Genomic DNA, 17,347 nt, shown 5'->3' with positions numbered 1-17,347 from the left:
GTTTTGCTTCTGAATAGAGGAGTCTCTGAACCACTTGCTCGATGGGATTAAAAGTTTAACTTTCCTGGTACCCTAAGTAAAATGTTCAATTGAATGAAACAGCCCCGCTGAGGGACACAAGGAGATCTATGGTAAAATCACATTTTCATTGTGATTGAAATGTTACCTCTGCTCATCTGAGCCACATTTACACATAAGTAATGTTCCACCTGGTGGTAAGCCTGCTTGAGTAGAGGTGCATTGTTGAACTCCAGGAAATCTATGAGCGGTGGAGAGTTCCTGGCTTACTCACAGGATTCTAGGATGAGTCCCAATAAAAATTCAGAAATCTACTCCAAACATAAGAGTAATGTTTACCCGGGCCTTGAAGGTTCAGGCTTCAGGACTGGGGTTTATTGTTCTTCCAATGCTTATTTTGCACACCAAAATGCAACATGGATGGACAAAATAGTTGAGAATCTGAAAAAGTTGTTTTTTAGTGCAAATGTGAACACAACCCATCACATAAAAAGTTGTACCAAACTTTGGGGAAAAAAATTACAACTTCACAGTTCTGTACATCAATTTCTTCTCAGACAGAATAACCGACCCGGGCCATGGTTTGCGTACCTATGTGTTGGACAATTTTGCTGATGGTCGGCTGGAAGAGTTCATTCATGGCCTCCGATGACATTCTCAGCATGCCTTGCGACGACCATTTCACAAAGTTGACACTGTGGGCGAAAAGATATTAAATGACCATCACTGAGGTGAGATTTGACATGAGACTAAAGCATTTATGTATATCACTCAAGCATTATCTTGAGGTGTATGTATGTTCTTAACAGAATAAAATCACAAAAAGCATCCTACGGTTCTACATAGTAAGACATACCTGACCTTGCAGTCCTCAACAAGGTCTAACAGTGGATACATCATGTGACAAATAACACACACATATTTAAGTTTGTCATCATTTATTGAACATAAACACTAATTCCTGTCAGTCTACGTGGAACTCCCTTAATCAGCCTTAACTTGTGGTTAACATTTCCCTTAAGATAATTTCAGTCTCTCACATTGCCTGGCAGAAATTCTGGGCACCTCCTCTTTATAAAACAACTCACGTTGGGTAATATTTGAGGGCATTAATTTATGCACAATCCTCTTCAGGACCCACCACAGCATCTCAGTGGGGTTGAGGCTTGCAATTTTGCTTGGCCTTTAAAAATGATGGGCCTTATTTACAAGAAAATGACACACTGGCGGTTTAATGGGCTCTTAAGTAAGCCCCTAGTTTTGTTCGCGCCCAGTCTGTGTTTCAGATCATTGTCTTCTTGCCTGGCCTTTCCCTGTTGGACATTTGCTGTAACATCTGCCTCTGGAATGTGCTGATATAGAGACGAATTCCTGGTGGACTCTTTCCTCCACCCCAGTATTGAGCCTTGCAATGTGATGGTTGTAACGGGAGAGTACCGGCGCTTCACGTTTGCAAATAGGCCCTCTGGGATACACTGTTCTGTGTTTAATTTGTAAAATTATAAGCGCCAGACCCCAAGGTATTCACAGGTCACCTTTTCCCCCCCTCATGTGGGTTTATTATTTTTTTAACGTATATTGAACACCTTTTCTTATTTATGAGCTCTGTTCCAAATTAGATAGCGCCACCATGTGGTGGACTGTCATAAATAAGTGTTGGTGTTGGAAACAAGTCCTGGAGATAAGCACCGGCAAACACTGGTACAAATTAAGCACAGCCATAAGTGTACATTAATTAGATGAAAGTCAATGTCTTGGCCATTGCATGCATCTTGCTCTAGGGCTACAATGAACAATACCTGCTCTTCTTCAGGGCGGTTTCCACGTTCTGGCCTTTGTGTCTCCGATAAAAGTCAATGAATGAGAAAGGCAGCGACACGTTGAGGTGGGTGGAGCGATGTGGGGCAGCTGTCCTCTTGCGGGCTTCGAAGGCGATCATGAGGTCCACCCAGGCTGCCGGACGCTTCGCTTTGAAGGTTGCGATGAAGTCCTCCCCAAAGATTTGACACAACATTTTTTCAAAGGCCAGATCCACTCCAACAGCACCGTGGGGGCCTCCTGAGGTGGACACACACAACAAAGCCTTATCTCAAAAGAGGGATTGTACACATGGTGAAGTCTGTTTTCATTTGGTTTTCATCTAAAGCGCTAGCATATATACCCAGAGGCATCTAGATGCTACCGGACATGATTGCATTTGAACCAGAAAAATGAGGGTCTCATTTATAGGGTTTTGGCATCGGACAGCACAGCAAGTCCGCGTGCTGCGCTGCCCTACGTCAAAGTGAACGGGCAGGAAGGCACTGCATTTGTCCCATATGGTGCATTCTGTCCTTTCCCCCTAAGCTGGCGTCATTTCAACAGCCTAGCGCCAACGCAGGCACCCTTGCCATACTCCATATCTATGAGGCCATTCAAATCCCCAGAAAGTGGCTTTGCGTGGTCTCATAGATATGATTTCAAGGTCTGCCCCACCAGAGCATCACAAAAGTGACGCTACGGCGGCGCAGGAGGGTCATAAATATGCCCCTAAGTGCTTAATGGCCTCATTTATGGGGTTTTGGCATAGGGGAGTGCAGAAAGTCGCCTTGCAGCTCCGCCCTACGCCAAAGTGAAAGGGCGCAATACACCGTATTAATGCAATACGTGGCATTCCTGTCTTTTCCCCCCTGTGTTGGCGCTGTTTCAGCAGTTGAGTGCAAACACAGGCCCCCTCGCACCATGGGGCAAGGGTGCCTGGGTTGAAGGCAGGGTTGTTTTTGTGCAGGAAGAGGCACCTTCCTGCACAAAAACAACACAGAGAGAGTTTTTTCTCCTTCTATCGTGCTGCAGAGCGCAGCGCACATAGAAAGAAGAAAAAACAGGGAGAAATAAATATATTTCTCCTTGCTATGCCTGCCCTTGGGAGGTGTAAGATTTTGATGCATTCCCAGGTTTACAAGTCCTTGTACGTCTGAGGATGCGTCAAAACCCATGGGAGTTGCTTGGAAACACCCACCGCAACGCCCATGGAACGCCTCCCTTGCGCAGTGTAAAGCGATGCAGCGATTTGCGCTGCGTTGCGTTACTCAAGATATATGAGGCCACCTAAATACACGCAAAGTGGCTTTGTGTGGCTTCATAAACATGACTCACAGTCTTGCGTCACACATGTGTCACTGTGTGTGGTGCAAACATGATGCAAGTCTCTCATAAATATGCCCTGAGGTGTCAAAGGGGTTAGATCTAGATTTTTTGTCAAAGTTGTCTTTATTGTTTTCCAAACAGGCATATAATACAATAAAGCACCAGGCGCCATTCCCCCAGAGTACCCAATAGCTATTTCAATCGTACAGTTTTGGCAAAATGGAATTGACCAATTGCTAGAGTCAAATATATTACAAATAATAGAAGAGAGCCAACGAATGCCCCGAACACCACTAACTCACCCCTTCCCCCCAAACTAGATCCCGGCTTTGAAGGCTTCTTTAAAGTTTAGTGAGTTGTGTTTCAGACGCAGGGCTGGCGACCATCTAATTGCAGCCGCACCCGAGTACTTCACAGGTCTTTAAAATACCATTTACTTGTAAATTAGGCATTTGTTGTGTTTTCACCCCTTCTTTCAGTCACTCTGTCTATGGTTGGAAGAATTAGCCCCCCACCCCCACCCTCCCCCCACCCTGCCCCCCGAAATATTTTTCAGCCCCCCTCGAAATTTGGCTCTAGTTGCCCGCCTGGCTCCCTTGGACTGTAGCAGCCACCGAAAAGAGACCTCCCACTTCATTTATTTTGGGGTCATGTAACAAACCCTATTCCTCTGTAGGAGCAGTCATTTAAAGCATTCTGATAATGACGTAGGTCTCTGGGTGTTTATGGATGTGTGAACAATGCACAGTGCTTTAAACACATTGTTGAAAGGGCAGCCAATCAGCGAAGGCAATGCAGGTGGAATAGGATCTGTAAACATGTTATTCTTGCTATGCAGTGTACCGGTGTCCATGGCAACAGCTGATGCGCAGAACTAGCATGTGACCCTGTTTGCGTCAAGGCACATTACAGCTGGGGCATTCCAAGGCTGCCCGGCAGCCAGTCTATTCAGGATCACATACCGTGCGCTGGCAGTCATTCAAACATTCAAACTCCAGGGATCGCAGCCCTGGCGAAGGTCTAAAATTGGCATGGCCATCACTGTATGTGGGAGGGGCTTACCGGGAGTGGGCAGAGAATCATCTTCGAATTGAGGTGGGAGATGAAAGTGTTACGCAACAGGAAATTCAAGTATTTTAAGTGCTGATGTGTTTTATACTGATGGTCTGACAGCTCACAGGTTTGAGTCCCCGCTGCTGAGATCAGCGTGCAGTCCTCAGCTCACACGTGTGCCGTTAAAAAGTGATATCCATAGGGCATTTTTACTGGGCATTAAAAGTTGTCAGGTAAAACACTTTGGATAAAATCACAGCATTGAAGCTGGAAAGATAGCTCAGTGGGTTATGGTTATGCACTTTTCTGCTATCTGTGTGGTTCCTATTGATCAGGATTTCGCACCCTGGCAGTTTCAACCCTGATAATCTAAGCACGGTTAAATCATACAACAGCAACACTTTTTATTTTGGAGCATTTATAAAAAGTACGACTAAGGTTTTAAGCAGTGTGTAAAAAAAAGTTATCAGTTGTATTTATGTAACAAAGAAAAAAATTCAAGTCGTTTGGCTATGAATATAGATGTCTTCTTTTAGCCTATTGTTCTCGGCCGCCGCAGCGCTGAGAAATGTAACACTTCAGTACAGCCTGTGGTATGTTTCCTGAGCACTAGGGGGCGATAGCGTATCATACAAAAAATCAAGGTGTATATTTACTATATGGCAACTGAGAATCCATCCATTTGACTGCAGTAAAAGACTGATTTGTCGAAGCGGCGGGCACAGTTCACACTGAGGTGGCAGCGCCCAATGAGGGCTGCCATCTCGTGCACTTTCGGTACAAAAGGGGGTGGTGATGGACGGAGCATCTGAATCAATCAAACACTCACACCCAGTCAAAAAATCTGGGTTTAATCCATCACCGTTCTTTAGCCCACTCTGCCACCCCAGTTCAGACATGGCCACATGCAAATCAGTCTGACCCTGTGCCTCATGGGAACAGTCCAGCCTGAACTGCCAAGCCATGTCTTCCCTGGACCGGAAGTGGGCTAAAGAACGGTGATGGATTAAACCCAGATCTTTTGACTGGGTGTGAGTGTTTGATTGATTCAGATGCTCCGTCCATCACCACCCCCTTTTGTACCGCTTTTGGCCCCAATAAGTGTGGCAGGGTATGCTCAGACGTGAGTCCCTTGCTCACTTTGCCACTGGGTTCAAGCAAGCCGGGCTGAAGATGGCTGGAATGCCAGAAACCGGTCCTCGGAAGCTTGTTTCCGGTCCAGGGAAGACATGGCTTGGCAGTTCGGGCTGGACTGTTCCCATGAGGCACAGGGCAGACTGATTTGCATATAGCCATGTCTGAACTGGGGTGGCAGAGTGGGCTAAAGAACGGTGATGGATTAAACCCAGATCTTTTGACTGGGTGTGAGTGTTTGATTGATTCAGATGCTCCGTCCATCACCACCCCCTTTTGTACCTCTTTTGGCCCCCATAAGTGTGGCAGGGTATGCTCAGACGTGAGTCCCTTGCTCACTTTGCCACTGGATTCAAGCAAGCCGGGCTGAAGATGGCTGGAATGCCAGAAACCGGTCCTCGGAAGCTTGTTTCCGGTCCAGGCAAGACATGGCTTGGCAGTTCGGGCTGGACTGTTCCCATGAGGCACAGGGCAGACTGATTTGCATATACCCATGTCTGAACTGGGGTGGCAGAGTGGGCTAAAGAACGGTGATGGATTAAACCCAGATCTTTTGACTGGGTGTGAGTGTTTGATTGATTCAGATGCTCCGTCCATCACCACCCCTTTTTGTACCGCTTTTGGCCCCCATAAGTGTGGCAGGGTATGCTCAGACGTGAGTCCCTTGCTCACTTTGCCACTGGATTCAAGCAAGCCGGGCTGAAGATGGCTGGAATGCCAGAAACCGGTCCTCGGAAGCTTGTTTCCGGTCCAGGGAAGACATGGCTTGGCAGTTCGGGCTGGACTGTTCCCATGAGGCACAGGGTCAGACTGATTTGCATATAGCCATGTCTGAACTGGGGTGGCAGAGTGGGCTAAAGAACGGTGATGGATTAAACCCAGATCTTTTGACTAGGTGTGAGTGTTTGATTGATTCAGATGCTCCGTCCATCACCACCCCCTTTTGTACCGATCTCGTGCACTTTGGCAACTTGCGTGTTAACTAAAGATTATATTAAAAGCACTTTGCTGGCTTAAAGGGATACAGCTGCTCACCAGAACCTCCATTCGTTGTGTCAGACTGTATTACTGTGTTTCTTTATTTCTTATAACGCTCTATTACCAAAAGGAAACAAGCGATGCTATACAAAAAAATCCTAAATACAAAATTATAATTCGGGACTTTTGCATGCGCCTCCCGCTGATGTTTGTAGACGAGTACAAATGTTGTGGGCTTCTATCGTCCTGCCAAAACGTTAACCTACAACTCAAAATAGGGAGTTTATCGCGCTATATATGACACATATGTGCGTGTAGCTCATTTTGCGGCTTACAAAGCTTCAGAGAAAGGAAAACAACACTTTTCATGCTTATTTGGAGTAAATGTGGATGACTCTGAGGAAAAGGCCCCTGTCAAAGTACGAGTTATCAAAGAATGTAGCGGTTTCAAGGAGCAGCACGTTATTGTTGTCACTATTACCTAATGCAATAGTACTCAAGTTATCGACCTCTGAAAGATAAAAGGACAAGCCTACCCCGGTCTGGAGTCAAAGCTATGAGTGTGTGTTTCCCAGTGATCGCAGCAGAATGAATCCACTGGGCTGTATTGGTAGATTAGTGTTCAGCTCTCTCACACTCAGAAAGAGATTGAAGCAATAAACAGTCGCAGTGCACCGCAAGAAGCCAAGTATGTATCTGCGAGCGGAAGTAGATTCAACAGTTGAAAAGTATCCTACGGTGCATCAGACTTTCAAAGTCTCCTCTAGATTAAGATCCTCAATGAACCTTTATTTGGAGGTACCAGGCATGTGAAGGTAGAAATCTTTAGCAAGTTTTACACCTGCGTTAGCTGCCTGCTTGATGGAACCAGGTAAGACGTTTTTGTGAGGCCTGGGTCAAAATCTTTCTGGAGCCCCAAATGTCACAAACACCAGAGTTGAAGTAAAAAACAAAACAGAGGGGCATATTTACAAGAAAGTGATGCAGCGCGCCACCACAAACCATTTGGCTCCACCACGCTGCATCACTTTCAAAGCTCAGGGATGCGTCATATTTACAACAATATGTTGCATCCTTGTGCTTTCCCTGTGCTGGTGCACAATTAGCTGCCATGCGCCATAGCAGGCACCCTGGCACCATGGTGCAAGAGTATCTGAGTTTCAGGGGAGATAGTTTTTGTGCAGGAAGGGGCACCTTTGTGAAGGGTCTTCCCTCTTTCTATGTGTGGTGCAGAATGCAGCAAGTGTAGAAAGATGAAACAAGCATTGGCATGGCCAAAAGGTCTTGCCTTTGGAACCTTATACGTGTTTAGTTATCCAGCACAATATCCTTGGTGCAACAACATCAACTGTTGCATGGCTAAACACTTATAAGGTCCCAAAGGCGAGACCTATTGGCTATGCCAATGCTTGTTGAACCAGGCCTCTATGCCTGGCAGCGCCCGTACCTGAGGGCGCCCTCTCTCTACATTAGATGTCCGCTGCGAAGTTGAGTGGCACGACACCAGACTCCCCAAAGAAAGAGACAAAAAAATGTGATTTATTATATTGAGAGAAGCAGTGTTATCTGTTGTCAGCTAATCCCTAAGAACACATAGATATGTAGTGTAAGAGCCTAGATAACAAACTTCTAAGTCAAAAGGGCTTCAAATAATAACAAAAATACTTTTTATATAGTGCTTCATAATACACTTTTTCTGTTTCTAAGCCTTTTAAAGAGCAGGGGGTTCTGTTACCCTAGCAAACGATGCTCAGATTACCAATCTCTAAACAATGGAAGGCTGGATTCGAATTTGTGACCTGCAAGTCATGGTTTGCGTTAGTAGTGAGCGTTCAACTCGCTGAGTCATAAAGTAGACAGGCACTGCCATCGACAGTGCGGGATCTTTGAATTTCGGTCTTCCTCCTTCTTTGGACTTGGAATAATGCACTGCACCACCCTGACATGTTACGTTAGTCTAATAAAAGCCATCTGTGTAATGGGTACTCGAATCCGCCGAACATTAGAGTGAAAGCAGGGTCCATTGCATGGGGGCAGATGGAGGTTCAATTAACACGTGACGCAGAAAACCGAGGAAGCGCTTTAAGGGATAGCAATAATGTTTAACAGCCGTACTCCACTTACATGAGTATCAAGGTGAAAAGAGATGTTTGATTGTTGTATGACGCTGTATAACCAATTTATTAAAAGGCATGCACTTCTTTTCGTACCACTTGCAATCTATTGCACCTCGGCCTTGGAGAATGTATTAGAAAAGTTTACACCACTGGAGAACTAGGACAGGAATTCAGGGGCATATTACCAACAACTAGCGATAATTTTTGTCTCTAACTTGTTTAGAGACAAAAATTATCGCCGCACATCGGCGATTTTTATCGCAGATAAACCTTGCTATTAACAAGGTTTATCGCAAATGCGATAAAAAACGGCCGAAATGCATGAATATCGCTGAAAAGTCAGCGATATTCATGCATTAGCGAGCAAATGCTCTTAGCCATGTTATCCACCTCCCATTGGATAACATGGCTAAGAACTGCTCAGGGCAGGTGTTAGCTTTTGGAGATATTCCCGCTTAGCGCGAATATCTCCAAAAGTTGGTAATAGGAGATAGCGATGTTAGCGACTGTTTTCAGTCTCTAACATCTTGGCACGCCCACTTTGCATCTCATTAGTGATAAATATCACTGACATGCAAAGTGGGGCCCAAGATGGTCGCTATCTCCTACTAGCTGCCGCTAACTGGTGTTAGCGACAGCTTGGTAATAGGGAGATAATTTTATCTCCGCTTTCTTGGCTTTTAAAGCCAAAAAAGCGGAGATAAACCCCCTTGATAATATGCCCCATAATTCTTCCGTAAATGTAACCCTAAAATTCAACAACAAAAAAGTATTTATGGGGTTATAGTGTCCTCTAGTGGCACGTCAAAGCAATGCTGGAATAGATCTCAGGATGCATCGATGTATTGAATACAAAGATGATCGGAAAGATGAGAAATTGGAAAGATAAAGAGGAAAGACAGCAGAGGGCATAGACGAGATGGGAAATAGAAAGAATTGGATACAAAAATGGGAAAATAAATCAATGAAATGAGGAAGAACAAGCATTGGCCGCGCGGAATGCAAGATGGGGACTGCAGCAGGGGAGAGATGCTGAGGGAGTTGTGCACGCCCGTGCTTCGCGCGAAAGCACTTAATGAGCCATGACGGCTCGTAACTGTAAAACAAGGCTTAATGAGATAATAAAGGCAGATAGCGGCTGCGCGCATTCACGCGCACATGCATGCAAGGTTTAGGCCAGGAAAAGCTTGTGGGTAGCACTTTGAAAACCCCCTTACTAAAAGTCAAGCAAGCAGCGCATGCGCTGCCCTAGGCTCGACCTAAAAACGAGGCGAAATAAAAGTATTTCTCCTCGTTGCGCCTCCTTACGCCTGCCCTGGGGAGGTGTAGGTTTCTGACGCAGTCCCAGGTTTATGAAATGTTGTAAATCTGGGAATGTAGCGGAATCCATGGGTGTTGCTTGGGAACATCCACAGCAACATCCAATGAACACCCCTTTCACGCAAAATAATGCATGAAAAGAGGTCATATTTACAAGGCCACGAAAAGCACGCAGGGTGACTTTACGTGGCCTTGTAAATATAAAGCACCACACTGCGCCGCCGGCGCGTCAAATAAATGGACGCACCGGCGGCGCAATGTTCTCAGGCAAAGAGAAAGTACATCAACTCCAGCATCTGGCACCATCTAGTGATTATAGCCAATGCATTCCTCATCATTAACGAACAAGGTTCCTTCGAAGCTGATACACTTTGCAGGTCAAGCAGGGCCCCGAAGAAGCCTGGGGAATAATGCTTCGTACCCTTTGCGAGTGGTGAAGCAGATGGACACTTCTTTGTTAGCCGCTCAGTCCCAATGAACTCTAAAACACGCTCCGAGGACAGGATTTAGTGGACTCTGTATCAGCAGCAGCAAGTCTGTAATGCATTTCTGTGCATGCTCCCATGAAACTGTGTGCCACTTATTATATGTTCTTATAAGGAATCCCGCAAGGGGTTTTGTCGCCTCACCTGAGGCCTTGTATAGCTCCTTCAGGGTCCCTCGAGGCTGCTCTATCTGATGGACGGTCAGGTCCACGGTGCCTCCTCCGCAGTCAGCAACGATGTACCGGTCACCTGTAAGGCAAGGCGCAGCAGTCAGGATTCAAGAAAATACACAGTACTTCATCTCAAGTGGGCGTGGTCAATTGATGCCACTGATGCGCCTGGCCATCTGCCATACGGCCAGTGTACCCTATGGATTTATTTATGGCAATACATGGGCTACTGTGTAGGTCTGGGATTATAAGTAATCAACTGAAAGATTCAATTCACTGCAAAAGGCTCATCTGTATATACACAAAACATACTTTGTACAAGCTTAAGAACCATCATCTATAGATTATGCAAGACCCAACTGTCAATTCGAGCAGGTGTGACCCCTGCTATTCTTTATTTTGTTAACTGACCTATTACTACATGGGCTCGTCGCTAAGTCCGATTTCATTCGCAAAAAGTTTAAGCACAAGGTGAAATTACTTTTTGTGAACAAAATCTTCAGACATTTGGCCCCCAGTTTTAACGGTGGTGATGTCAGCTGCTTATGTGCATTAGAGCAAAGAGCTAATCAACATCGTGAAGGAACTCGTCAACCCCAGCTCCAACGACATCCTGCCGCCACAAGACCTCTGCGACTCTCTAGCCACCTTCTTCTACCGCAAGATCATAGACCTCCATGACAGCTTCAACACTCAGACCTCCCCAACAGCCGCCGACACCCTAGACGCACCGCCCCCCAGTCACACCGGCCTCCCAATCTCCTGGAACCACGTCAACGACGAAGACACCATCAAAACCATGAACACCATCCACTCCGGCTCACCATCAGACCCTTGTCCCCACCACACCTTCAACAAAGCAAGCTCCATCATCGCACCCCAACTCCGAAAGATCTTCAACAGCTCATTTGAGACCGCCACATTCCCCATCTCCCTGCTCCCGTTCCCGGCGAAAGTCATTGAGAAGATCGTCAAAAAACAACTGACCTGCTTCCTCGAAGAGAACAACACCTTGGTCTCTTCCTCATCCGGATTCTGCAGCAACCACAGTACCCAAAACTGACCTCATCGCCACCACCGACGACATCAGGACCCTGATGAACAACTACAAAACCGTGGCCCTCATCCTTCTAGACCTCTCAGCCACCTTTGAGACCGTCTACCACCACACCCTATGCACACGCCTCTACAACGCAGGGATCCAAGACAAAGCTCTGGACTGGATCACCTCCTTCCTCACAGATGGACCCCAGAGAGTCCGCCTCCCTCCATTTTGATCCGAAGACACCAAGATCACCTGCAGTGTACCCCAAGGATCACCCCTCAGCCCGACCCTCTTCAACGCCTACATGACATCGCTCGCCAACATCGTCCGATCACACAACCTCAACATCATCTCATACGCAGACGACACCCAGCTGAGTCTCTCCCTCACCAAAGACCCTGCCACCGCCAAAACCAAGTTTCACGAAGGAATGAAGGCCATCGCCGAATGGATGAAGAATAGTCACCTGAAACTGAACTTGGACAAGACGGAGGTCCTCATCCTCCGCTCCACCCCCTCCGCCTGGGGCGACTCCTGGTGGCCGGCCTCGCTGGGAGCTGTGCCGACACCCACTGACCACACATGCAACCTGCGGTTCATCCTGGACTCATCTCTGTCAATGACCCAGCAAGGCAACGCCGTCTTCTCCTCCTGCTTCAACACCCTCCTCCTGCTTCGCAAGATCTACAGATGGATCACCACCGGAACCAGAAGGACGGCCACCCAGGCCCTCGCCACCAGCACGCTGGACTACGGCAAACGCCCTCTACGCGGGAACCATGGCCAAACTCCAGAAGAGACTCCAACGCTTACAGAACGCCTCCGCACGCTTCATCCTCGACATCCCCCACCGCAGTCACATCACTGCCCGCCTGAGCGACCTGCACTGGCTCCCCGTCAACAAAAGGATCAACTTCAAGCTCCTCACCCACGCTCACAAAGCATTCCATGACGCTGGACCAGCATACTTCAACAAGCTACTCACCTTCTACACCCCCAACTGCCATCTTCGCTCCGCTGACCTCGCCCTCGCCACCATTCCACGCATCCACCGAACGACCATCGGTGGCAGATGCTTCTCCCACCTCGCTTCCAAGACATGGAACACCCTCCCCATCCACCTGCGAGAGACCCAGGACCTGCTGACCTCCAGGAGACTCCTCACGACCTGGTTGTTCGAACAGTAGCAGCTCCCCCCCCTCTCAGCGCCTTGAGACCCTCACAGGTGAGTAGTGCGCTCTATAAATGTATGATTGATTGAATATAAAAAAAATATTGTAATTTCACCAATCTGGAAGCAGTTGAATGTTTCGACCCTGCACCAGCAATTGGAGAAGGGCAAACATTATCTGGCATGTAAATATACAGTGTTGATTGCTTGCCGTAAATCAGTTGAGAAACGTAAAACAGAATGCAACCAATGGTTCTTGAGGGGACAGAATTAAAGGAGCAAGGGTTTGAACAGAAAAGCAGTGTTCACATGGACATATATCTCACCTTGTACTTATGCAGACACACCATTTAAAGTATAATCATTCAGACACACCACATACCCTGCACTCACACACCCCTCACTCATTGTACACCCTGCCTTGATGCACTCTCACTCACTACTCACTGTGAATTTACTTTGTAGTCACACACCTTGTACCCTGCACTCTTACACCACACCCCCTGTGCTCATCAACTCATCACCCTGCACTCAGGAACCACTCACATACCTCTCGCCCTGCACCTAGACACAACTTACCATTCACCCACGCACTACTAAAACACCATTAATGCTGTCCGCTAACTCTGCACTTGCACATATTTCATACTGCACTACCAAACCTCACCATGCACTCACACAGCACTAATGTTGACTGCTCACCCTGCAGTCATACATCACTTGACCGGCACACTCAGACACCGCTCAACCTGCCCACTCAACCAGCACTCCTGCACTGCTAACTCTGCACTCCAATATTGCTCACCCTGAGCTCTGACACCACTCACTCTACACTCAGCTACCATTCACCCTGCACTCAGACACTCTCACAAAGCACTGACACCATGGTCAACCTGCTCCCACACACCTCTTACAATGCATTCACAATACCACTAACACATCATTCACACAGGCTACACACTGCACGCCCTGCACTCACAAACAACACGCTGAAATTTTACAATATATACACCTCTCATCTTCCACTCCTCGCTCACTATGCACACACTCACAACACTTACTTACTCTACAAGATTTCACTGCGTGACTTTTAAGACGCCACTGTGTCAAAACCTTACGCCTGCTTGAAGCAGACGTAAGGAGTGATGCAGTGTATTGGGAATAGGCCGCAACACGCATTGCTGGAGTCGCGCCGTGCTTGCGACACGACTCCAGAAATGCGTGACTTTTCCGCCAACAGATGTGTCAGAATTTCTGACGCATCTGTCAATCCCTATGCATTGGTGCACTGTATTGTAAATACGGTGTTTCCATGGTGACGCAAGGGTTTTACATGGTGGCGCAGGGTGCATGGTGGCGCAGGGAAAGTGACACATGTGACACTTTCTTGTAAATCTGCCCCTGAGTTATTGAGACTGACTGTTGACTGAACCACCAAATTGGTAGTGAGAGAGAAACATGCCCCTCAAACGATTGACTCCTGCAACACCAGAGTTCTGGCCTCCATATGTGGCGCTTTGAAGTAACTATAAGAAAACGCAGCACTATATAGAATTGTCAAATAAATAAATATATTACTTGGATGCATAAAGGCTGTAAAGTCAAGCTGCCCATTCGGTCGTGGACTGAACAACTGAGGATTTTTCCATCTCTCGATAAAATGACATATTTTGAAGGCAGATGCCTCAAAGAATGCCCGGCCAGCAGGCGGGGCCACCAGGTACCGCCTAAAGCTGCAAACACTTAGCGCCACCCATCAAAAGCAGATGTGTTCATCTGGAGGTCAGCGTTTATTGCAATTGGCACAGCAGGGCAATCATCCGTTGCTGATTGGAGAATGATTTAGGGGTCAGAGGCCAGCTTTGCTGGCTCGCAGCTGGGAATTCAATCCAGAAAGTAAACACACTGCAGAGTGACAGGTCAGTGAAAATCAAGGGATCCCAACACGAGGCCGCCCAGCTGACCCGAGGTACTTCCGGTTCAAGGCGCATGAGCAGGTCTTGGAGAAAACATTTTCCCCTGACAGGGAAAGGGCGACACTCCACATGCTGCCTCGTTATGTCCCTGTTTCACATGTCATCTGTTTTCTTGAGTTGCTGGACTTATTCTAGCCTGTTCCAGCTCCACCCAGAGCAGTGTTTTTTTATTGGGTGTGGATTTCTGTTAGAATAAAACAAAGGTGTCAGTCAAAATATTTGTGTGAATACCAACAGGGCTTGGTCACTGATAACTTATTTGAATAGTTTAAACAAAATTATGTTACTAGGTTTGGCTTTCCGCTGGCGGCATGAGGTAATGTCTACAATAGCGCAACACCCCGGAGGAACTGAGGCCGGTGCGCGGTCTAAAGTGGAGCAGTGACCACAGACCTAGGTCCTGAAATCTTGCACAACCCTTCCTTTGTTTTTAATTTATTTCTTTGAGAAGGTGTCAATCTGTTTTTGTTAATTAACATATCGGCCAGGTTTCGCCGGCGCAGTGGCGGCTCCTCCGCTAAGGCGGAGGAGCGTTCCCCCACTACTCTTCAGCAGTTAAGAAAGGAAAAATTAAAATGATAACAACGTAATGTTGTTATCATTTCATTCTGTCCTCCTGCTGCAGCAGCTTTGCGTGAGGGGGCGGCGGGAATGCAGAGCAGGGGTGGAGTGGTTTTCCAACTCATAAATGCGCAATGACGGTTTGGTCGGCCCTCTTGGGCCTGATTCCCTCATTGTATGGGGCCACGCCCCCATGCAAATAATGGCTCTGATGACAGCACCAGTGCAACATATGCACCAGAGCTATCTGCATTACAGAAGGGGACGCACAGCGTTTGCGGCTCCTTCTGTAATTCCATTGTGCCCTAGGGGCGCTCAAAGCAGGCGCACACACCTTTTGCGCCTCCGAGACACAATGTATAAACCAGGCCCTGATAGGCACCAGGCTGGAGCCATATGTATAAATGTACGTGTGAATATATGGTATTTCTATAGCATAAACATGGCCACAAGGCAAAGGTGCACTGGGCATGGTCAAACATGATAATAATGTCAGTAAGTTATAGGAAAGGAAGCCGGGTTGTGGATGGTTAATGCATTGTCATGAAGAGTTCCTTGAAGAGATGTGTCTTCAACTCTTTTCTGAATTGGAGCAGCGTTGAGGAGGTCCTGATGGTTATGAGGATGTTGTCCCAGAGACGGGGTGCATAAACGGAAATGGCCTGGTGTCTGAGGGTACCTTGGCTGCCGGGGTGCTGAGAACCACCAGAGATGGTGCCTGCAAGATAAGCAGGGAAGCTGGTTGTGATGACTTTGTAAATGATGCAGCTAGTTTTGAAGATGGTGCAGGGCTGACGGCATTCCATTGGGATAGGGGTGATGTGATCATATTTCTTCAGGGCCTGGATGAGATGTGATGCAGTGTATAGGCTGTCCCTAAGGTGTGTCTGTGTGGTATCAGGAAGACCACCGAGTATGGCATTACCACCATTTCAAACACAAAGAGATGATGGACGCAGCGCTAAAACTTTTCAGACACTCACCCCCAGCCACAGATCTGGGTTGAGGCCATCATCGTTCTTTAGCTCACTTTGCCCCCCAGTTCAGACACAGCTATATGCAAATCAGTCTTGACCCTGTGCCTCATCGGAACAGTCCAGCCCGAACTGCCAAGCCATGTCTTCCCTGAACTGGAAACAAGCATCCTGGGACTGGTGTCTGGGTAACACCCCTCATCAGCCAGGCTAGCTTGAATCCAGTGGCAAAGTGAGCAAGGCACCCACGTCTGGGTATACGATGGATTTAGGCTCAGATCTCTGTACTGGGTGAATGTATGACATTATTCTGCATTCATTCTGTCCATCAATTGTTGTTTTTGCATTTGTCACCCGAGTGGGACAGGTATGCCCAGACGTGAGTCCCATGCTCACCCTGCCACTGGAGTCAAGCTATCCTGGCTGATGAGGGGTGAAACCTCGAAACCGGTCCCAGGATGCTTGTTTTCAGTACAGGAAGGACCTGGCCTGGCAGTTCGAGCTGGACTGTTCCCATAGGGCACAGGATCAACACTGATTTGCATATGGTTGGGTTCAAACTAGAATGGCATGGGGAGCAAAAAACGATGGATTTAGGCCCAGATCTCTGTACTGAGGTGAATGTATGACATTGTTCTGCATTCTGTCCATCCATTGTTCTTTTTGTAATTACCACCATTTCAGACACAAGAGTAGGAGAGCTTGAACAGCAACTCTGAACTCACTTTCTGGAAGAAACGGTTTCACTTTGTTTAAAAGAGCGAGCTGGTACCAGGCAACCTTTGACTTTTGGGCAGTGTGCCAGAACTTCCCTGACAATGATTACATTCTAAACAATAAGTGCAGGGCCTGGAGTTTTTCTTCGGAGCACACTGCTGGTGCTGCCAAATGCCAGGGATACCGAAACCCAAAACGATCTATTCTTGCTTGCAGCTCATGCCTCTCTCTTCCACCACCCTACTTTCTGTCTCTTTATTTCACTACTGCAGGTTCTTATTCGTCCCTGATTTTTTCCTTTTTTTACTGTTTCCTTGTCTTTGTCTTCCTGTTTCTTTCTCCTTCTGAAGTCACTCCCTTCCTCCTGGTACAGGCGACGAAAAATAAGTGCAGGTGCCCAAACATGAGCAGCGGTGCCCACCACCTGCACAAATTAAGCACTGACAGAATGTGCATATATTTAGTGCAAGCAAATTGCACGTTTCATATCCCTATACACAGC

General features: G+C 47.2%; 1 protein-coding gene across 2 annotated transcripts in view; it reads right to left on the bottom strand.

Annotated features, from left to right (window-relative positions):
• HSPA12B (heat shock protein family A (Hsp70) member 12B) overlaps positions 1–17,347 on the bottom strand; it is a 331,731-nt gene that overhangs the window by 29,338 nt on the left and 285,046 nt on the right. The window contains exons 10-12 of one of the 2 annotated variants that reach the window (XM_086960132.1): positions 10,376–10,480; positions 1,818–2,076; positions 610–713 (exon numbers count right to left, since the gene is read on the bottom strand). In XM_086960132.1, the coding sequence (XP_086816258.1) occupies positions 610–713; positions 1,818–2,076; positions 10,376–10,480 (468 nt within the window). Of the gene's footprint in view, positions 1–609; positions 714–1,817; positions 2,082–10,375; positions 10,481–17,347 lie in introns of both variants that reach the window. The other variant, XM_086960131.1, reaches the window with a different exon arrangement.

This window comes from Lissotriton vulgaris, chromosome 3_1 (genome assembly GCF_964263255.1).
Source record: "Lissotriton vulgaris chromosome 3_1, aLisVul1.2, whole genome shotgun sequence".
In the NCBI taxonomy this organism is placed as follows: Eukaryota; Metazoa; Chordata; class Amphibia; order Caudata; family Salamandridae; genus Lissotriton; species Lissotriton vulgaris.
Note: the sequence above shows the minus strand (reverse complement) of the source record. Positions and strands in the feature narration are given on the sequence as shown.